At 46.1% G+C, this 23,558-nt stretch overlaps 1 protein-coding gene across 1 annotated transcript; it reads left to right on the top strand.

Annotated features, from left to right (window-relative positions):
- Positions 1 to 18,182: 18,182 nt before the first annotated feature.
- KCTD14 (potassium channel tetramerization domain containing 14) lies at positions 18,183 to 21,452 on the top strand. The gene is made up of 2 exons (XM_054974148.1): positions 18,183 to 18,424; positions 19,802 to 21,452. The coding sequence occupies exons 1-2, from the start codon at positions 18,365 to 18,367 to the stop codon at positions 20,474 to 20,476; spliced, it is 735 nt and encodes a 244-aa protein (XP_054830123.1). The 5' UTR covers positions 18,183 to 18,364; the 3' UTR covers positions 20,477 to 21,452.
- The last annotated feature ends 2,106 nt before the right edge of the window (positions 21,453 to 23,558 follow it).

The following is a 23,558-nucleotide window of genomic DNA, read 5'->3' on the forward strand; positions in this document are numbered from 1 at the left end:
GGATTCAGACCCACCACACCAGGCCTTTAGAAGCTAAATCTCAGAATGCGGAATGGGTAAATCTCTTCTCTAGAACATACTTGCATGAATACGACGGGGCTATGCCAAGCACAGCTTGGCCATTTCACACATATATGCAGCTCAAGTGTATTTTGAATATCAGTAGTAGCCTGCTTTAGGACTATTATTTATTTTATTTTATTGGATTTACATTCCGCCCTCCCCACGCCAGCAGGCTTAGGGCGGATCACAATTTGCACACAAATTTAAAATTACATCAGATAATTCATACAGTTTAAAACTATAAATTGTAAAACATCCAAAGATTAAAATATACACACACGCACACAGCGGCACAATAAATTACACTTCACATATGCCTCATCATGAAGAACAAACACCCTTTCCCATTTTCATATCATGGTAATAAAACTGTGTCCCTGTTTTCATCTGTGAAACATTTAAGAGCTTTGTTTTGTCTTTTCTCTGTCTGGTAGCAGCTCTCGAGGATCTCAAACACTAAAAAGCATTTTCCAGTGTCTGAGAGTGGAAACACATGAGACAAATTTCATGTGAAGAGCACTCGATTGGTCTTGCAACCTTTCCTGGGAATGGTAGTCTTACCCCCCCACCCAGCCAAGCAACTGGAGGAAAACCGAGCAAAGTGGATTTTCTTCCAAGAACAGCCGCTCGAATGGAGAGATTTTCTTTCAAAGATTCTCTTTCAAAAATCCAATCGGCTGGTTTTCCTTCAGGAGCTCAGAGACGGGGCAGGGGGAGGTGATGTAACAGGACCCTGCCGGGAGAAGAAAAATGCGAAGGACTGGGTTTCTCTCTTGCTCACAAAACACCTCGACTTTTTTCCTGCCTCTTGTTACATCATTTCCAACCCCCCTGAAACCTCCCTCCATTTTGAAAGAGAGAGAGAGAGAGCATGTATGAGAAAGTCCCTCCAGTCGCGATTCTCCCCAGCTGAGCTGAGATTTACATAGAGTCGCTGTTTTTTTAAACTACAGTTCCCAGGGATCTTTGCAGGATCTGACACTCGCCCGTGCATCTCGTGTGTTTTGACCCTGAGATTCTTTGTTTGGAGAGGTCAAGGATAGGTCTGGCGTTTTCTGTCTACAAAGCACGCGCTGTAGAAATAGTAGCCCCTCCAGGACCAGATATGTAACACAGGTCTCAACCCCGTTATTCCACCCTGAAAGACAATTTGCTCTTTTATCTCTGGAGTGATATCAATGGACCATATTGCTGACCTGTAAATCTTGCCCCCCAGAGAAGCATTCCTGAGCTCTAATAAAAGTGTGCCCGTTTCCTTACCATGTACTTGGACCCTGCTCCTTTTGTCGGAATCTGATGTTCCCACAACTACTAATAAAATAACACAGAGACAACCAATTAATCTTTGTCTTTTAAGCTGGTGCAATGCTATGAATTAGGAAGGCCTCAGTTCAAGTATGTTTTGATGGCTTAAGGCTCTCACCCAGAAGTGGCAGTTGTTACGAGCAGAAGTTTCCTTGACCACGACTCGGTTCCAATCTTCTGTAGGCCGAGAGCGTCCACTGAGAATTTAGCAAAGTCCAGTAGCATCTTTAAGACTAACCAACTATATTGTAGCATAAGCTTTCGAGAACCACAGCTCTCCAAGAGAGCTGTGGCTCTCCAAAGCTTATGCTACAGTAAAGTTGGTTAGTCTCAAAGGTGCTACTGGGCTCTTTGCTATTTTGCTACTGCAGTCTAACATGGCTAAATCCTCTGGATCACTGAGAATTTAGGTACACATATCTCATTATATCGGTTTGCATCAGAGCAGAAATTCTCAATCCCCTTTTAGGGATTTTTGCCCTGCTTTCAGGGTAGCTGCACCTTTTTACAACAGCACAAAAATCTCCCCCTCTTTTTATTTCCATGCCCGGAAAAGTTTAGCCTGTTGAATTTCTGCTCAGAAAGCCTTTTGCAGGGGTCTTGACAGCAAAAAGGGGGGCCAATCCTATTATATCGTCTTGACATTAACTAGCTAAGTGGCTTCTGGGCTGGTATTCAGGGCTGGGCGAATATTCTAACCACTTGGCCACTTGTTGGCGCAGAAATATGTAAAGCCTGGGAAGAAAATGCGCGCAGAAGTGTTTTAAAGGCATTTTTGTGAAAGGTGGAGAACAGGAAGGGCCACCAAGTGACAACCTACTTATGGTGACTCCATCCAGAAGTTTTTAAGGCAAGAGACGAGCAAAGGTGGTTTGCCATTGCCTTTACAACCCCTGTCTCCCTTGGTGCTTTCCCATCCAAGTACCAACTGGGGCCAACCCCACTTAGCATCAAGCTCAATTAAGGGCTAGCAGGGACAACACAGGCTGCTGTGAAAGGTGTGAGCGCATTAAAAAAAACCTTCATTGGGGACATTCTGCACATGTTTAAAAGCAATGTGTATTTTCAAAATCTACTTCCTTTCTGTAGGAAAAGCCATTCCACATAGGCTCAAAAACACTTTGTCCTTAGATCTTTTTAACAACAAAAGCATCTTTCTCGTACTCAAGCGAAGAAAAACTCTGTACCTGCTCGGAAGAATACCATCCTAAGATGTCATTTTTAAAAATCATCTGAGAGATGGCAACCAAACTTTATAGGACCTGCAAATGTTCTCTTTTCCGGAATCTGTTACTAAGAATTTAATGGAACCTCCATGGCCAGAGACAGTATACCTCTGAATACTAGATATTGAGGCAAACAAGAAGGAGGGCTGTTTCCTTTGTGTCCTGGTTGCTGGCTTCCCAAAGACATCTGGGTGGACAGTATTTAAAACAAAAAAGCCCAGATCGAGTTATAATATTTTTATTAGAGTATGGCAGTAAATTATTCGGAGTGAAATGTAGCAGATTTTTGTTTTTCTTCTTTCATTGTTTGGAGAGGGGGCAATGTTTTATTTCCCAAAGGCAGCTTTTTGGAATGCTGTTTTGCTAGATAGGTATTAGAACACGATTGTTACAGTGGTGTGGTATAGCCTGATCTTGTCGGATCACAAGCTAAGCAGGGTGGACCCAGAAGAGACACCACCAAGGGTCACTCTTCAAAAGAAGGCAATGGCAAACCACTTCTTCATCCCAGCCTTGAAAATTCCTTGATGAGGTTGCCGTAGATAGGTTGTGACTTGACAGCACACACATATTCAGGGCTTTTTTTCTGGGAAAAGAGGTGGTGTAACTCAGTGGGTTGCCCGCACAGGGGGCAACTCTTGGCGGGAGGTGGTGCCCCTGGTACCACACGTGTGCGTGCAAAGTGCACGCATGCTCCCAGGGTCATTGACGTCACTTTGGGTAAGCTGGAACGAGGGGAGAGTTTTTAAGAGTTTAAATCGCCCTCGGCGAAAATGATCACATGGCTGGTGGCCCCGCCCCCTGATCTCCAGACAGAGGGGAGTTTAGAAGGGCCATCTAAACTCCCCTCTGTCTGGAGATCAGGGGGCGGGGCCACCAGCCATGTGACTATTTTCTAGAGGTTCCGGAACTCCATTCCCCCGGTGTTCCAGCTGAAAAAAAGCCCTGCTCATACCTAAGACTCTCTCTCCAAGAGATGCCTCAGCACGTGTTCATCAAGTGTAGTAGATGCAATGTTATCTCTGAGCAAGTTTCATATGAGAATCAGGATTGGAACCCAGGTCAACTCTCTGTCTCTCTACACAAGACATCTGACACATGAAGAACACGTCTTGGGGGTGGGGGGTGGGGCTCTGGAATGTTAGCCTGGAAGCATAGTTTAAAAAGACAGAGCTGTCGAGATCGCTCCTCAGAGGGCTTGTTAATTTCATCTATGCCTCCTGGAAGGCTCTATCAATTTCACCTCTCCAGTCTAAAACTGTGTAGGATCGCAACCAGAGGGCAGTGAGGAATGGAAATGGGCTGGAGCTGCCTTCCAGAGCCGGGCTTGGACCTGGAGAGGTTCTAATGGGCTGAAGTTTACTTTACTTTATTAGGTATTTAGCCCGCCCTCCTCCCCGCAAGCGGGCTCAGGATGGGGTACAACATTCATAAAATACATAATTATATAAATACAATCGTATCATAAAATCGTAACTCAGATGGCCTATTGCACATTCCTGCCCTCAAATACAAAAAGGGAGACACCCGGACGGATGGGATGTCATAGGACAGGAGAAGGTGACGGGAGGCTCAACGATGGTCCTAATACTGGCCTCAACCATATGCCCAGCGGAACATCTCCATCTTGCAGGCCTGCTGAAATGATACCAGATCTTGGTGGAGCCTGAGTGTCTTCGGACAGAGAGTTCCACCAGGCTGCCTTCTGGCATTTCACAGCCCCTTCACACAGCTCCAGTGTATAGCAAAGCCTTTGCCCAGCCGCCAGCTCTGTCTTTTTAAACTACCCTTCCCGGCTATCATTGCATCTCCCAACAGGTGTTCTTCTAGGCAGGGTGAAATCTGAGCTGCCATCTGGTGGCTAAATGAAGAAATGCACCCAAGAATATCAGGAGAAAAATGCAGAAGAAATTCAGCCGATGAATAAACTTAAAGGGGTTTGGTTGTTGTGGGTTTTCCGGGCTGTATTGCCGTGGTCTTGGCATTGTAGTTCCTGATGTTTCGCCAGCAGCTGTGGCTGGCATCTTCAGAGGTTTACAAAGTATGTCATTATTATCCCCACAACAAACACCCTGTGAGGTGGGTGGGGCTGAGAGAGCTCTGAGAGAGCTGTGACTGACCCAAGGTCACCCAGTTGGCTTCAAGCGGAGGAGTGGGGAATCAAACTTGGTTCTCCAGATTAGAGTCCTGCACTCTTAACTACTACACCAAACTGGGGAAGGGAGAACCACATATATTGCTTGAACTCCTTGGATGCACTCGATAGACAGATGGTGCCAAATTTGATACTTTGAGGAGAAAAATGTTTCAGTTTCTCCACTTGGGGTGCGTGTGGCTCTTTCTCCATGCCACTTTCCCTTACTGAGACAACGTCCAGAGTTTCCTAATCTGGGGGAGGGAGTTATGGCCTTGCCCAAAATTGGTGGGAATTTTCCACACGACACCCGTCGCAATACTTAATATAACACCATCCGTTATTGATTTGCCTTCGTGGCACCATCAGGGGTCAAATACCTAAAACCGAGTCCAACCCTAGTTTGAGCGCAGGCCAATCTGCAAATAAATTCACATTGCTAAATGCTGAAAGAGAAATGACCACATTTATTGAGATCCTGATTCGCTGGGATCGGAGGCGTGCCTTTGGCTGGCATGGAAACATCCTAGCCATGTTCGTTGCATCTGACCCCTACTGCTTCTTGCAGGATAAATTGGCTTCAATAGGGCTGCAAGCTTTTGCATCATACCTATAGGACCTCCAGAAACCAAAAAAAACTTTACCCCTCCTTGAAGCCAGGGAAGAATATTTCTCAGCCATCCAGAGGATGGAGCAAACGGTGACGTTCCCCAGCCTCCTCCAAGGAATTTCCATGGACAAGCTAGACGAACCCACTGAGGCCGATTCTGGTGGTAAAGACCTGTATGAATATTTCATGCAGTTGAAATCCATCAAGAAGATGGCGGAAGGAGGTCTTGTACCTCTCGATGGCCAGGATCCCAGCATTACGACTCAGCTGAGAGAACAAGAGGACAATGAGAAGGCCGACCTCGAAGGATTCTTTTAGTACTACGTCTCCAACTTGTACCATATCCTCACACAGCTGACCCAAAAAGCTGAGGCAGTGACCACAAAATACAATGAAATAATGGGGCAGATTAACCAGAATTAAAATATTCTCTACTGGTGAGATCAGGGCTCATTTCGAGGGGGAATGCACAGGAATGCAGTTCCGGCAGTTCCCCAAAGAGGTCTCATGTCAGGTGGCCCCGCCCCCCTGACTCTCAGCCATTTTGGGCCCGTTTCAGCCTGGATTGGGGCCGAAACGGCCCGGATCGGGCCTCTGACCCGATCACTCGGATCACTCTCCCACTCAGATCACTCTCCCACTCAGCAGCAGCCCGATCCTGACCATTTGGGGCCCCTTTTTGGCCATTTTCAGCCCCTTTTTGCCATTTTGGGACCAATTATGGCCCTGAATGGCCAGGATTGGGTCCAAAACAGCCAGGATAGGTGATGTCAGAGGGTGTGGCATATGCAAATCAGTTATGCTAATGACACCTCTGGTGATGTCAAGGGGTGTGGCATATGCTAATGAGTTATGCTAATGAGTTATGCTTATGATGAGCTCCTCCAGCTCTTTTTCTACAAAATGACCCCTGGGTGAGATGCACACCACGAATAGCTAAGGTAAGGACTTTGAATGCATGCACATCTCACCGAACTTATTCCCGAGTAACAGCAAATGTCAATCGTAGTCCTGTCCTAATCTTGAGTTCACAAATGCTGATGAAACTCGCATTTCTTGCTTTACTGACTTCCTAATGACCTTCCCATTAATTTCATAAGAATGAACTGTACTCTATTATTTTAGAGGAAGGGTGTTAAGGGATAGCTGTGTTAGTCTGTTGTAGCAAAACAAGACAACAGTCCAGAGGCACCTTATAGATGAACAACGTTTATTTCAATATGAGCTTTAGGAGAAGGGGTTGGTGTTGGAATAACTACATTGCATGCAGAAGGTACTAAGTTGATTCTGGCATCTCTAGATAAAATGATTGGATAAAAGGTGATGTTAGGATAAAGGGCAGAGGGAAGATCCTTGTAATCGCCATAAGTGAGGGGGGGATAGAAATATGGTAAATAATAATAAATTCGCATCAGTTTAGTTTTGCCAGCCATCTTATCTTGTAGGGGGAAGGTGCACAGAGGGAAAAACAGAAAGGATTTTAATGCCAAGCTGATTCCAAATATAGCTTCCTCCTCAAGAGAGCAATAGTTCAAACAGATACAAAATCAGAATTTTGCCTAGATGAGCTGATTGTAAAAATGCTGCTATTCCGACTAGGCTAACATTGTGGGGACTATCGAAAAGAATCCAGTAGCACCTTTAAGACTAACCAACTTGGTTAGTCTTAAAGGTGCTACTGGATTCTTTTCAATTTTGCTACTACAGACTAACACGGCTAACTCCTCTGGATTGTGGGGACTGACTCCATTAAAAAAACCAGAAAAACTTTGCATGTGTGAAGCAGGGTTGAAAGTAATAGTCTTCTCTTCTCATCCATTCCATAGGTCGGTTCAGTCGTTCTGGTCTGGAGGCTGCATGTAGCTGATCTCCAGCTGTAGGGGGGGGGACGGAAACTGTCCCAGAGGACTTCATTGTGAGACTGCCAATGTGTGTATGTTGCAATAGAAAGAATACTTGACTTTTGCAAGCACTGATTGTGATTAAAGAGAAAAAAATACTGTGGTACTTTAAATGTAAAATATTATTATTTATGGCTCTGACCTGTTCTACTAATTGCATTGCAATTGCTTTCTAATCCTTGCAAACTTCTTGCTGAAAGATGCTTGTTTAATTTTATTCAGAGCAAAGCAGCCCTTTCTCAATAAAAGACTGTGAATGACATTAATAACAAATATCCCGTTCTAGTTTTGTCTTTGCCCATTATTTTGCCTGCGCTGAAGGCCATGTTAAGATCCGCTTAAAAAAACCCCAAAACACTTTTTAACTTTATCTGTAAGATTCCTGCATTGAAAATGACTATAATCTGTCTAGTACATTTTATCCCTCCTGTAAGAACAGTTCGGTTGAGCTAGCTGGTGATTTGAACCTGGATATTTCACTTCCCGGAATGGCACTCTAACCTCTATACCACACTGGCTAGTGGAAGCACTCCTGTAAGTATAGAATCATAGAATCACAGGGTTGGAAGGGACATCCAGGGTCATCTAGTCCAACCCCTGCACAATGCAGGAAATTCACAACACACACACTCTGCTCCATGCCCAGAAGATGGCAAAACTCCGTCAGGATTCCTAGCCGAACTGGCCTGGGGAAAATTGCTGTCTGATCCCCACACTGTCTCTCCCCAAACTCATCTACTGCACTTAGAATCCTAGGGTTGGAAGGGATCTCCAGGGTCATCTAGTCCAGCCCCCCTGCACAATGCAGGAAATTCACAACTACCACCCCCCCCCCCCGCCACACACAGTGACCCCTGTTCCATGCCCGGAAGATGGAAAAACATGATCAGGATACCTAGCCAAACTGGCCTGGGGAAAATTGCTTCCTGACCCCAAAATGGCTACCAGCAGGGCTCATTTCGAGGAGGAATGCACAGGAACGCAGTTCTGGCAGTTCCCCAAAGAGGTCACATGTCAGGTGGCCCCGCCCACCTGACTCTCGGCCATTTTGGGCCTGTTTTGGCCTGGATTGGGGATGAAATGGCCTGGATTGGGCCTCTGACGGGTGGTGGATCACTCTCCCACTCATCAGTGGCCTGATCCTGACCATTTCCAGGCCCTTTTTGCCATTTGGGGCCCAATTTCAGCCCTGAATGGCCAGGATTGGGTCCAAAACAGCCAGATTAGGTGATGTCAGGGGGTGTGGCATATGCAAATCAGTTATGCTAATGACACACTTCCGGTGATGGCAAGATGTGTGGTATTAGTTATGCTAATGAGTTATGCTAATAAGTTCCTCCAGCTCTTTTTCTACGAAATGACCCCTGGCTATCAGCGTTATCCTAGGCATGTAAGAAGGGGCCACGAGAACCAAGCACTGACGTTACCCTTCCTGCCCTCCCCCTCGTGATCTGCCCAGGTTCACAGAATCAGCATGGCTGTCAGAGGGCCATCTTGCCTCTGCTTAGAAACCTCCACAGAAGGAGAGCCCACTTTAATCCTGAGGCCAAAATAGAGTTGTCAACCTCCACGTGCAGCCCAGGGATCTCCTGCAATTACAACTGATCTCCAGACTTCAGAGATCAGTTCCCCTGGAGGAAATGGCTGCTCTGAAGGGTGAACTCTAAGGCATTATACCCCACTGAAGCCCCTTCCCCTTCCCCTCCCCAAACCCTGCTCTCTCCAGGCTCCACCCCCAAATCTCCAGGAATTTCCCAGTAACAACAACAACATTTGATTTATATACCGCCCTTCAGGATGACTTAACACCCACTCAGAGCGGTTTACAAAGTTTGTCATTATTATCCCCACAACAATAATCACCCTGTGAGGTGGGTGGGGCTGAGAGAGCTCTGAGAGAGCTGTGACTGACTCAAGGTCACCCATCTGGCTTCAAGCGGAGGAGTGGGGAATCAAACCTGGCTCTCCAGATTAGAGTCCTGCCGCTCTTATCCACTACACCAAACTGGCTCTGGACGGGGGGGGAGGGACTCTTATGACATCACTTCCCTACTGAGTTCTCTCCCCAAACTCGGCCTTTCCCAGGCTCCACCCCCAAACCTCCAGGAATTTCCCAGTCTGGAGTTGGCCCTAACTCTAGCCAAAACGCAACTCAAAAAAATCATACAGTAACAAATTATGTATGTTTGCCTCAAAAAAGACATTATACAGAATGAGGTCAGGGTTAACGCCAGGCCGGACCCATAGCAGAAGGAAATTATTTAGTTAGTTAGTTAGTTAGTTAGTTAGTTATAGTTAGGGGTGCCATTCCCCTGCCTGGGGCAGGGGATCCCCTGCTCCCACCTTCCCACCCCCGCCCCCACTTGCTTGGCCAGCAGGGGGGGGGGTGCTCCCCAGGGCACCCCCTCGGGTGGCACGGCACACCTCCGTTTCAGGCCGCAGCAGGCCTGTTTGGGGCTGAATTGTACCCTGTGGCGGGGCGATTTAGCCGTTTGGGGCGATTACAGTGTGGGTCAAAGGGTGCCCAGGCCACCCTTTGACCCTCGTGATGATGTCACTCCCGGAAGTGACATCATCATGCCAGCCGGGAGCGAGCATGAGGAGGAAACACCATGGAAAAGCCAGGTAGGAACCAGCACCCCAGTCTCTTGCAGGGGGGGCAAAGGGTCCTGGCAATCCTATTTATAGTCCCCCTTTCTCACTGAGACTCAAGGCGGATCACACAGTATGAGTTTAGTACAATCAGTATCATTTCCATACAGTGTCAAGGGCATTTCCATAAACCATGCCGTAAGGTGAATATAAACAAGTTTACAAAGACACAGCATTAGCAAGGATCCCATTCAGAGTAGAAGAAATGCTGAAATACAACATGATCAATTCTAGGACTGGCATTAGACAACATGGAGCATTGGTGGTACATAGGAGTACATATTTAAAGCAGCAGATAGAATGTAAGGCAACATAGTGGTGAAGTCTGTGGTCCCTAACTCGTTAGTGAAGCATCTCCCTACAATTCAGCCCTCCTATCTGAGTAAAAAGCCTTTTTGAATAATTTGGTTTTGCATCATTTGTGGAAAGCCAGGAGAGTGGGGGCTCTCCTGACCTCTTCAGGCAGGCCGTTCCACAGAGTAGGGGCCACCACAGAGAAAGCCCGGGTACAGGGTGCTGTTGATTTTGCCCATGTGCAGGCTGGCACCTGCAAGAGACCCTGTTTGGAAGAGTGAAGCTGCCGTGGAGGAGCATAGGGAGGGAGGCGATCCCATAGGAATGCCGGGCTAAGGCTGTGAAGAGCTTTGTATGTAATAACCAACACCTTGAACTGAGCACGGTAACTGATAGGTAGCCAATGCATTTAACTAAATACATGCATTTAATGAGGCCAATGTAGCTATATACATGATGCCTGGTCCCTTCGGCTCCTCTGCTGTCGAACTGTCACTGTCTGGGGTGTGCACCCCAGAGTCGTTCTGACTCTCAGCGGCCTGTGTGGAAGGCAGAGAAAGTCTTTTTTCTGCCCGAGCGATTTCTTTGTCTCTGGCAGTTCCATGTTTCTGCCTGCAGGGAAGCTATTCACAGGGTGGTTTAGTTTAAAAGAAGTCTCTCAGAACTAAGATCGATGTTTATAAAATGTGTTTTGAGCATCAACAGAGATGAGCAAGGGGAAACTGAAATGGAGAAATACAGAAGTCAGAAAAATAGCAAAGAGTCCAGTAGTTCCTTTAAGTCTAACCAACTTTATTGTAGCATAAGCTTTCGAGAGCCACAGCTCTCTTCATCAGATGCACCAACAATAAAGTTGGTTAGTCTTAAAGGTGCTACTAGACCCTTTACTATTTTGGTACTACAGACTAACACAGCTAACTCCTCTGGATCTAGAAGTCAGAAAAGTATATAGTTCCTAGCTAACTCAATGCAATGTTTTCCCAGGTTTGTACAACACCCCTGTGAGGGAGGGCAATAGTTTATTCTAGGAGATCAGCATAAAGGAGGAAGCATTGTCTTTGACCAATCAGAAAGTCAGAGGCTATGTGCATATGTTCCTTCCAAAACCTTGCACCTGACCCCAAGCGATGTGGTAGATGAAGTTGGCAGAATTTTGTACTGTACCAAATCAAATGTATAAGTGGAAGGAGGTTGTATTTCAGAATGCCCTTCCATTTTTTAAAAAAAACACCCTGTACGTAGTAAACTAGCAGATAATCCTGATTTGCTAGTTTTCTACATTCAAGGGTGCCAAGAGCAACGTGACTTCAGCATGAAATGGTGCAGCCCAGGTTTACCATCAAGATGTGCTTGTTTGGTTTTAAGAATTGCTGCATAATTTGTGAGCTCCCATGATGTATCATTACCGGACTACAAGTATTTCTGTCATTTGAATATTCCCTTCTATAAAATAATTCCTTTCTAATCCTCCCTTAACACATTGTGGGGAGTTCTATCCTAGCCTTCTCTTTGACATGCAAGACTTAAATGTTTGAAGATATCTGGAGTGGGTTTTTCCCCTAAATAAGTGGGAAGCGTTCAGACATTTTAATTCGCCTAAGCTGCTTTGTGTGTGTATTTTCAGATGGCTAACTTGGGGGCATTTCTACCCCACCCCACCCCTGTTATGATACACTTATGCTTTTAAATGCTTTTCAAGCCTGGAGATGAATGAGATGGGGAACGACACCTGTTGAATTTCTGCCTGTGGCACAGCTTGGAAAAGTACAAGGAAAGCTGTGCCAACGGGAGAAATAAAACTGTGGCTGCATAGCCTATCCCTCCAAAATGGACGGCTCCTGAACAGTTAAGTGGCAGTGATAACTGAGGTTAAAAGTTCAGGGATCCACCCAACTGTGCACGGCTTGTATTGCAGCCTGGTGCTTCATTCCTTGAGGTTCCTCCGCCTCTGCAAACACCACAGTCCATCTACCCCACCCTTCAGTCTTCAGCCATATCTTGTATAATGTTCTCACCTGTAATCTATGCTTCAAATGGCTCCATTTACTGCTTAATGACATAAACCCAGTTGCGCTGGCTTAGACCCATGATCTTCCTTTTCCAGCGTCCTGTTGCATGCAGTGGGGAAGCCGATGTCCCCAGAAAACATGCAAGCAATGCTTGGAATCCAAAAGCAGCCCATGACATTACCCCCCAGCAAGTGGCATTCAAAGATACACTGCTTCTGGACATGGAGTTTCCATTAAATCAACTGGGCTAATAGCCATTATAGATGCATCTTCCAGGAATGTATCTCATTCCCTTTTAAGATGGGTAGCCATGTTGATCTGAAGTAGAACAGCGGGGTTGGGGTCCAGTGGCACCTTAGGGCCAAGCTACACATGACGAATGACACTTGAACGGCAAGTGTATTTCTCCCTGTTCACTTGCCCTCCACTCAATCCACTTGCTGTTCAAGTGTCATTCGTCATGTGTAGCTTGGCCCTCAGAGACGAACGAGATTTTCAGGGTGTAAGCTTTCGAGAGTCAGAGCTCCCTCGTCTGAAGACCAGACCTTTCATTCCTCGCGATGATAAGTATACCAGAAAGTCTTCTACTATTGCTGTTCACAGAATGTGAAGAAGCTATTGACACTGAACACGAGTTGAAAGGTCGCGAGTTCAAAGTCGGGGATTATTTTCTGGATGGACGGAAGTTGGAAATTTCTGGACGGAAGTTGGGAGCTGTCCTCCCGCCTTTGAATTAAATCAGTGCATCTCCCATGGCTGTTCCACCGGTTCAAATGCCAGAAATCCTACAACAGATACCACATTTGGTGACCTTACAACTGGACACAGCAACACAACTGAGAAAGCCAGGAGGGTTGAAGTTTACTTCACGTAGGGCCAAACTACAGCTGATTCCGCACACGTTGGATAACGCACTTCCAATCCTCTTTAGAGATCATTTGGAACTGGATTTTTCGAGTGTACTGTGGCCATAAAGTAGAGCCTCCAAAGGGTGAACTCAATGGCCCTGTGGCTTACTTGTATTTTTCTACACAAATGCCATCTGTGTTCTCGGCTTTGAGGTAACCAACTAGGGAAGCAATACCCCTGGAACTTCCCACCACTTGGGGCAGCGGGCTGCATGGATTTTGTGACACGTTGTACTGCAGCTCCCAGACATGAGGGGAGTAACTCAGATCAGAATTCTTAGCGGGGGATTAAGTAAAAATAATCTCTGTTCTTTACTGTCATATCCTGGAGGAGTTGATGAGAAAGGTTTGGTCACATTCTCTCCCTTGGCTCTGGAAAGGGTTGTGGTGTGGCTCCTTCTCTGGCCATCAGCTCAGGAATTCATGACGCTCCCTTCCATTGCGGGATGGAGGCGTCTTATCAAAATCTGGCACGGTACACGAGCATCTCCTTTGTCAAACAAAGTTTTGGTTTTCAGATCCATTCCACATGTAGATGCTCCCCTCCCTTCATCACCAACCATGAGCATGGCACAAGTCAGATCTGCTGCAAATGACTGGATTTTAGCGTTGGCTCAATTCCCATGTACTAAGGTCCATTTTGCATAGAGTTGCTGACAACCTGGAGGGGAAAAAATGTCCTGTCTTTAACAGAGACTTAATATGTGAGAATGGGCAGTCGAAGCTTTTCATGGCATGGAAGTAAATAAAATGACTTGATAAATAACATTCCATTAAGACTCTGTTAAAGGGACAGGCCCGAAGGAAGGAAAAAGGTGCCAATGTAGGTGGGATTTTGGAAAAACGATTGCGAAGGGGTAGCCATGTTGGTCTGTTGTACCACAACGAAACAAAAATCTCGCGGCACCTAAAACACTAGCAACATTCATTTCAACATGAAAACATTTCTTTCACAGCCCACTTCATCAGATACATGTATGATGGGAAATCATATTTGGGGATTGGGGGTGGGGGTGGAATCAAGACTTGGTGTGAACGGAAGTCTCATGGTGAAATAAACGTTGTTAGTGTTTAAGGGGAGACTAGGGCCGTTTCCAGACGGCTTACCTGCCTCCGGAACGTCGCGCCATCTTGCGGGGAAAACGCGAAATATCGCGTTTTCTCGCGTGAGTTTTGCGCGAAGTCGCGCAAAACTCGTGCAAGAAAACGCGATATTTCGCGTTTTCCCCGCAACATGGCGCGACGTTCCGGAGGCAGGTAAGCCGTCTGGAAACGGCCTAGGTTTTTGTTTTATCTTGGAAAATTCTCAACTTTCCATTCAGATGGTGTGTTAACGTGTCTAGATGGGGTCCCCTCCCAAGAAAGATAATAGCAATGTGTTGAGGACTGGGAAAGAACAATTGAAGCACAATTAAAGCATGGAGTCATGTGTATACTCCAAACAAAAATGTTCTAGCTTGGATACCGAAGTGGAGAAAAACTCATGAATGTAGGAACCTTATACTGAATTGGCCCATCAAGGTCAGTACTGTCTACCCAGAGCTAAACTACACAAGATGCCCGACACGTGTCAGGTTCCCGCAAGTTTACCTGGGAAATGTAGTCAAGCCAGCAGCAGCAGGGCCAGGACGAGAGGGAAAGAGTCAGCGAGGGGAGCACGAAGAGAGCCAAGCCTGAAGCTGACAGGTGGCTAGCAGTGGCAGAAGGAGCAGCTGAAGCTGACACCACCGCTAAACTCAACCATTCCTTCTCACAGAGAGTGGAAGGAGAGAGAGAAAGAGCATTTGGTTGCGTATGTGCGTGGCGTCCAGTGACCCGTGCTTTTTTTCTTTCAAGGTAGTTCAACTTAAAATGTGCTTGTGTTGTCCTGCACAAGTCTTCTTACAGCAAATAGCTCTCTCAAATACAATGAACTCCAAAACAGGAACATTTTAAAGTGCTTAGTGCTATAATTTAGAAATGTATACAAAAGGTTCTACAACAATCTCAACAATAACACTATGTCAATAAAATTCCATATCAGTATCTCCACAATATTGCATTTAAACGTCAGCAGCATTCATGATTTATACAAGCGAGGAAGGTCCAAAAGTCCATATATAGTACAGTCCGTTAAGAGTTCCAATCAATCACTATGAATTGCACTTGCCCGTTTCACCCCCAATACTCCAGTGTAGTTGGGTCGTAATTCAAAGCGCCATAATTCACTCTTCCAGCACAACAGTTTTCATGTGGAGGTCTCGGTTTCAAACTTGCCCGACAAACTGCTAGCGTGGTTTGTTTCGCACCCACGTGCTTTGTCAGGGGCATTACAGGAACAATTCCAGACTATTCATCGATGCAGAGGAGTTAGCCGTGTTAGTCTGTAGTAGCAAAATCAAAAAGAGTCCAGTAGCACCTTTAAGACTAACCAACTTTATTGTAGCCTAAGCTTTCGAGAATCACAGTTCCCTTCGTCAGATGCGTGGAGGGCAAGAAGAAACAGAGATTATTCATCGTGTCGGACGTACTTCTGTAATTAGCTGATGCACAAGTCTTTTCCAGGGAGAAGCTAGGGTTTACAAGCCTTGATGGATAATCAGCAATGTTAGCCACGTCTATTATAGGCAAAAGATAAAAGCACAATACACAAATCTCAGTTGACTTTCAGAGGGGAAACTGCTTCTCTGTTAATAAATTCTGGGAAAGGCAATAGGGTCATAACGAGCAGGTCATAATGCCTCGGTCAGCAACGTTCTGTACCAAGCTCTTGGGCTTCATGTAAACGTGTGTGTGTGTACTCAGCCGCTAAGTGCCAGCGAGAAACAGCTGTTGCAATACATCTGTGCAGATGCCCCCGAAACAGGCTGCAATTGCCTGGGAGTAAAGTGGGACTTACTGCTGAGTAAGCAGGTAAAGGATTGCACTAATCTATCTACTCCATGTATGCAAGAAATGTGGAATGCATCAGAACAATGCAAATTATCCAGCAATATGTATGAACCTGAGAGAGAGGATGTTTTCTATGGCGTTGTATCTGTCTGAAGTCCCTTCCCTTTCCAAACATCTCTCTCCCCAGGGTCCACTCCTGGATCTCCAAGAGTTCCCCAGCCCAGAGTTGGCAATCCTTGTTCCCACACACCTGGCAATTAAGTTCAAGCAATGCATGTTTTTTTCAAAAGTCCTTGCGGACACAAGGATTTGGTAATGTAACTGCCACATTTTTCTGCGGTGCCTTTTAGCTCTGTAAAAAGACAGAAGCTTTCTCTGCTTCATTTCTGTATGTGTCCAGCTGCTACTAAAAGTGCAAAAGCACAAGCAGGTAAAGAGAGAGAAAGAGAGAGAGAGATTCCGCACACGTTGGATAATGCACTTCCAATCCGCTTTATAGATCATTTGGAACAGATTTTTTCCTGTGCATCACAAAAAATCCACCTCAAATGACTGATAAAGTGCATTGAAAGTGCATTATCCAACATGTGCAGAATCAGCCATTGAGAGAGAGAGAGAGAGAGATGTCAACCGCAAGCCCTAGGAATGTGTGTGTATGTAGGGGTGTGCATTTGATGCAAACACTTGTGGTTGCCGTGTGTTAAGCCCACACCAATCCTGAGAAAAGAAATACAAACTTTGCAGGTGAGACCTACCGCCCCCCCCCCAAAACAGGCACACTGTGAGTTTCTCTACACAAGACATCCTACACGGGATGCTCAAGTGACTGACTTTCTGAGAGCCAAGCTACAAGTGATGCCTGACACAGGTTGGACACTTGTCAGCTTCCCTCAAGTTTTGGTGGGAAATGTAGGCATCCTGGTCTTGCAGCTGTAATAGAGAGCCAAGCTGTAAAACCGGGACGTCTACATTTCCCATTAAAACTTGAGGGAAGCTGACAACTGTTCAACCTGTGTCAGGCGTCACTTGTAGCTTGGCTCTGTGTCAGTCACTTTCGGTGACTTTCCCTATGGGAGAAAAAGTGTAAGATCTTTCACTTGATCCTACTCGTGTGAGAGTCTCTCTACACATTACTAAATCCCTAGGGATGCTCAAGTGAACCTCATTTCCCGTGTCCCCCCTCCAACTTTCTATACACTCGCTCGCACAGACACACTTTAATTTGCTCCCTGTGAGTACATTCACGCGTTTCATATCAGTTCCTCCTCAACTGCTAAAATAATCCCAGTTTCCCCCACATCCATTCATCCAAATGCAGATCTTGACACTTTCTCACACCTTAGAGAAATGCAAATTGGCAATTCAAAGGAGCCTCCAGGACTTGTTCTTGCAGCAAAAACTGAGCGGAATTGGTGCTTTGCCCTTTGGAATCACTTGCAGATGCAGCCATACAAAGGGAGCTCCCGTGAAAACGGCATTCATGTGCGCACAGCAAGAACAGCCTGCATGTGAATTGAGGACCACACATACAATCCTACACTTGAACGTCCCTAGGTACTTGGTAACCTGTAGAGAGACTCTGAGGGCCAAGCTACAAGTGATGAATGACACTTGAATGGCAAGTGGATTGAGTGGAGGGCAAGTGAACAGGGAGAAATACACTTGCTGTTCAAGTGTCATTCATGACTTGTAGCTTGGCTCTAAGGGTCAAACCACACGAGATAAAATAACTTAAGTTATACTCAAATTACACTCAAATACACTCGAATTACAAAATACACTTGAATTGACCATGTAATTCGAGTGTATTTTGTCTCATGTGGTAAGACCCTAAGATGTCATGTGTAGAGAGACTCTGTGATGGCCCTTGGAGGCACATGGGGGAATGCTACCGAGCTGAGGACACTGCGCCTTTAAAAGGGGAGGACAAAAGAGCCAGGGACAGCAGCCGAATCAGGGAGTAACCGGTTCAGCAAACGACAGTCACAGGAGGGAGTGTTTCAGGTCACGTTAACTTGGTGCAGAGAGGTGACTGCGTGTGGGGGAACTGCCTTCCTAGATCTTAGTCCCAACTTATGCGCACGTGTGGGAGGAACATGAAAACTCTGAGAAGTCCCAACTCCCTGCTACTTCTTTCCAAAGATTTGTGGTTAGAGGAGAAGCCACCTGCCACCTCTGGCTACTGAATATCAGCCGGAGGACCTCAAAGCACAACTGTGGCTTCAGGGTGTGGTGGCTGAGTGGAGAGCAGTCAGGTGCGGCTGTGTGAGTCACCGTCTGGCCGTGGAGAGGGAGACCATATGCCGAAAGACAGGCACTCTGGCCACTGCAAACCCACCACCCAGAAATCCTCTCTGACTTCCTGCGGTGTTGTGGAGGAGACGGGAGAAGATGAGCATTTCCTCAGAACCAAAACCTTTGGGGAAACAAATCGGGAGCAACTTGCAGACGGTGAGTTTTGACTGCGGACTTTGAAAGATGTTGGCTGGGCAAAGTGGAATCTCCCTGAATGCCGATCTGGGCGCAAGGAAGGGTTTTTTTGTGGCTTGTTCATCATGTTTCACAAAACATGAATGAGCCAGACTGTGAGTATATCCTCACGGCAAACTAGTTTTTGTGAGGGGGCCAGGAAATGAAGTTATCTGGATTCTCTGTAAAAACTAAGGGAACAAATGATACCCTCCCGCTGCCGTGTAATAAAAGGCTAGCTTGGAAGCAATCTTTGTATAGTGGAAGTGGTGGGAACACAATCGCTGTCCTGAAAGTCCATTCAAACGGCACTTGAAATGTTACGTCTGTTTTCAGCTGAACAGAGAACTCTTTGCGTTGCTACCAGCTATGCCCCCCCCCAACTCTATTGGAGAAGTTGCTTGAAATTTCGTTCTACTTCTAAAATCTTGCTGCGTGTACATCTTGTGGGGAGTTATTTGTTTGTGAGAATGTGTCATTTCAGTTAACATGTGTTACACCTTTTCTACATGAAAAATACATTTGGGGGGGGCGTTGCCTAGAGAGCTGGTAAAATTCATCACGTGACATCCTACATGCATGTATTCTGTAGCATACGGATTTTCTGGAAGCTATGGTCAGCCACATGCACCTATGCACCAAGAAATACACACATGTGATCATTACACGTAAATTGCACATAGGTTCTTCCTCCTCTCTTCTTCTTTAGCCACAAACATACCTCCACCTAGACTGTTTGTAAGCACTAAGAATACTCTTTGGCAGGGCTTTTTTCCTGGAAAAGAGGTGGTAGAACTCAGTGGGTTGCCAGCACAGGGGGCAACTCTTGGCGGGAAGTGGTGCCCCAGGTACTACATGTGTGCGTGCAAAGTACATGCACGCTCCCAGAAGCAATGATGTCACTTTGGGTCAGCTGGAACAAGGGGGGAGTTTTTAAAAGTTTAAATCGCCCTTGGCAAAAATGGTTGCATGGCTGGTGGCCCCACCCTCTGATCTCCAGACAGAGGGGAGTTTAGATTGCCCACTGCGCCGCTCCAGTGGTGTAGAGGGCAATCTAAACTTCCCTCTGTCTGGAGATCAGGGGGCGGGGCCACCAGCCATGTGTCCATTTTCAAGAGGTACCGGAACTCTGTTCCACCTCGTTCCAGTTGAAAAAAAGCCCTGCTCTTTGGTAGGGTTTTAAATAGACCTGCTTAAGACAGCCCTGTAAATAAGTGTCAGTTTGTTTCCCTTTTAATGGGGCACAAAATCAGCTGCCTGAGATATCCGCCCCCGATGAAGGAGTCTTGTTCTCTCAATGTTTAAGGCCGAGAAAGTGTAATAATGTATGACATTTCTTCCTCCCCTCTTTGTGGCTAGCAGTCACAAATCGTGGAGTTAAACGTCGGTGGGGAGATGTTCACCACCACCTTGAGCACTTTGAAGAAACATCCTCGTTCCAAGCTGGCGGAGATGTTTGCCTCGGGGCAGCCAAAGCCGCGAACAGACTCCGAAGGGAGATACTTCATAGACCGGCCCGGGACTTACTTTAAGTATATTTTGGAATACCTGCGCAGCAACCAGGTGCCCACGCAATGTGTCCAAGATGTGTACAAGGAAGCCTTATTTTATGACATCGAGCCTTTGATCAAAGAGTTGGAAGATTCCCCACAGATCTTCGGTGAGTTGGTGGCCAGGAAACATTTCCTCGCTCAGGTGCCCAACTACACGGAGAATATTGAGCTCATGATCCGCATTGCCCGAGCCGAGGCGATGGCCTCTCGCCAGTCCAGCGTCATGGTGTGCGTGGTGAAGACCGAGGAGGACGTATCCAAGTGCCAGGATGTTCTCAACGGCCTGTACACGAACAAGAAATCGGTGGTCAAGTTTGGCCCCTGGAAGGCCTCGCCGAACATCTTGGATTTACTGGACTGCATAAAGATGGACTTGGACGCCAAAGGCTATCGGATCTCCTTCCAGGTCTATGCATCAGAGAAGGGCTTCCGCTTCAAATCCAATGATTACTTCTATAAGTTTTTGTTCACTTGGTGGTAAAGGAAACCTGGCGGCTTGGTCCCTTTTTATAACCGTGCCTTTCCATCTGTACAGGAATCATTTTGATGGATAGGTTTTGCTGAAAGTCTGACTGATTTGGGGGGAACAGATGAACCTCCCGCTCTGCGTCTGATCAAGAATAACTCTGGGGGATTTGGGGGTGTGTGTGCAGCTTGGCTCTGTATCTCGAGTGATTCGCTCCGAAAGGCCCGTTTATACTTGTAATAGCAATCTTCGTACAGCAGGGTGTAGGCAACAGATGTCAGGACATCTGGATTTGTGATGTGCAGATGTTATTTTGCGATGTGGAAGTAGAAAGGAGCAAGAGTCCAGTGGCATCTATAAGATTAACAAAATTTGTGGTAGGGTATGAGCTTTCGTGAGTCACAGCTCACTTCTTCAGATACCAGAGATGATGGAGTTGGTCATGGTTGAGATGTGGAGTTGGTCATAACCCCTAAGCTCTTCCTCCAGAATGGGTAATGTCAGTGTGGGAGGATGAAATCGTCAGATGGCACATTTTGGGACTGGGCATCAGCATACAGCACTTCATAAGGGACAGTGATTTGAGCATTCAGGTCCATCCACAGTTTATTTGGGGCATGTTGAGCTATTTTGATTCCTGGTCCTCGTTCAGCCGACATCTGCAGCTCTGGCTGGAATAAGTTATTGAAAACTGCAAATAGGAATCTAGGAAGTCTATTTTTTCCTCTAAACTGCCATGTGCCCAGGAGGTCACGCAAATAAGTGCGAGGCCATCACTACTTATTGTAGCCATGAAGTCTAGATGTTTAATTACTGGATGAAGAAGTACTTCTTTTTGTTTTCCCTACTGCCAGTCAGTTTTGCCCCCACTTAAGCTCTACATTTCTGGGGGGGGGGGAATTTCCTGTTCACCATCTCCACAACATTGAGAATTTTATATACCTCTGTAATCTGGAGGTGGCGGGTTGTGGTCAGGTATATAGTGCAGAAGATACATAGCGCACCAGATACATAGTGCACCAACCTAACTGGCCTGGTTCCGTAACAACAACAAAAATAATAACAACATTTGATTTATGTACAGCCCTTCAACTTAACACCCACTCAGAGCGGTTTACAAAGTATGTCATTATTATCCCCACAATAATCACCGTGTGAGGTGGGTGGGGCTGAGAGAGCTCTGAGAGAGCTGTGACTGACCCAAGGTCACCCAGCTGGCTTCAAGCGGAGGAGTGGGGAATCAAACCCGGCTCTCCAGATTAGAGTCCTGCCGCTCTTAACCACTACACCAAACTGGATCTCAGTAGCCACATGGGATGCATACTGTCTCAAATTCCATGGAAAAAGGCAGGATATAAATGGGAAGTTAATATGCATGAACACACATGAAACTGCCTTATACCGAATCACACCATTGGTCCATCAAGGTCCATATTGTCTACTCAGACACGGAGCAATGCTCCAGGGTCTCTGGCAGAAGTCTTTCATATTACCTAGTGCCAGATCTTTTAATTGGAGGTGCCAGGGGTTGAAACTTCTGCATGAAAAGCAGAGGCCCTTCAGCTGAAAGTCTCTCTACACAAGACATCTCAGCGCGTGTTCGTCAAGTGTAGGGAGACGCAATATTAGCTGGGAAGCATAGTTTAAAAAGATAGAGCTGTTGAGATAGCTCCTCAGAAGGCTTGTTAATTTCATCTATGCCTCCTGGAAGGCTCTATCAATTTCACCTCTCCAGTCTAAAACTGTGTAGGAGCGCAACCAGAGGACAGCGATGAATAGAAATGGGCTGGAGCTGCCTTCCAGAGCTGGGCTTGGACCTGGAGAGGTTCTAATGGGCTGAAGTTTCTCTTCTGACATTTCACAGCCTCTTCACCCAGCTCCAGTGTAGAGCAAAGCCTTTGCCCTGCCACTGGCTCTGTCTTTTTAAACTACCCTTCCCTGCTACCATTGCATCTCCTGACACGTGTTTGTCACATGTCAGATGTCTCATGCAGAGAGTCTCTGTGCCACAGAGGCTCTTCCACTGTGCCCTCCCTAGCTTCAGTATTTATTTTGGTTGTTCAAGGTGTGTTTAGGGATATTTGCATAAATCACATGCCTTGGGTTAGCGTATGCTGACATTTAAATTCTGCCATGGCCATTGTGTTCCTTTGTAGAGTATATGTGTTAATCAGCTCTCCACAATACAGATTTTTGAAACAGTAAGGCTCAAGAACAGACTGAAACAAGTGGCCCATGTGGTGTATGCAGCACTGTGAGGGCTGCTTGGCTCTGATCTGGCTGGCAGTAAATGTGAGGGAGACATATATAAATATCCCAGACAATCCTCATTATGGGGCAATATCCCTTCACTCACCAGATGCAGGATATCCCACCTTCTTCATATATATACTTCATTTAATAACTATATACAGTAAAGCAAACAGCAAACGATGAGAGAAAACTTGTTCATGACTTGTACATAAGATAGACAGTTACAGTAACAGACCTTTTTTAACTGACACAAAAGGAATGTTCATTCACAGCAGGGAGGGGCCAGTTCAATAGCAACAGATGAACTGACACTATACAAAGTATCAAACCCCCTTTCCATCTGCAAGTTCTCTTTCTATTCAAATTAGGATACCGTGATTTATTCCAACAGTAAAGTGGGGAATGGATGTCAGCTCATCCAGTGTTTTTTACCACAATTCAGGTCCGAGCCAAGCAGCCTTTAGAGTGTGTGGCTCTGCTTGCTTCTAGATGCCAGCGAACCTCAAGAGGATTGGCTTGCCAGGAATTATCCTGGTAAGTTACAGGGACAGTCCACACCTGGTAAAGTGCTATATGAAAATCTGGCAAGGAAGGGGCAGAGTCTTGGCAGCATCTAGCAGGGAAGCCTGGCAGAATCTATACTTGCTTTTCAGATATGCATACAGGTTGTTTGACAGAACTCAACTCTGACCTATGGTGACCCTATGAATGAAAGACCTCCAAAATGTCCTACCATTAACAGACTTGCTCATATCCTGCAAACTGGAGGACGTGGCTTCTTTTATTGAGTCCAGCCATCTTATTTTAGGTCTTCCTCTTTTCCTACTGCCTTCCACTTTTCCTA

The sequence above is a fragment of the Eublepharis macularius genome, chromosome 3 (genome assembly GCF_028583425.1).
Source record: "Eublepharis macularius isolate TG4126 chromosome 3, MPM_Emac_v1.0, whole genome shotgun sequence".
Classification (NCBI taxonomy): domain Eukaryota; kingdom Metazoa; phylum Chordata; class Lepidosauria; order Squamata; family Eublepharidae; genus Eublepharis; species Eublepharis macularius.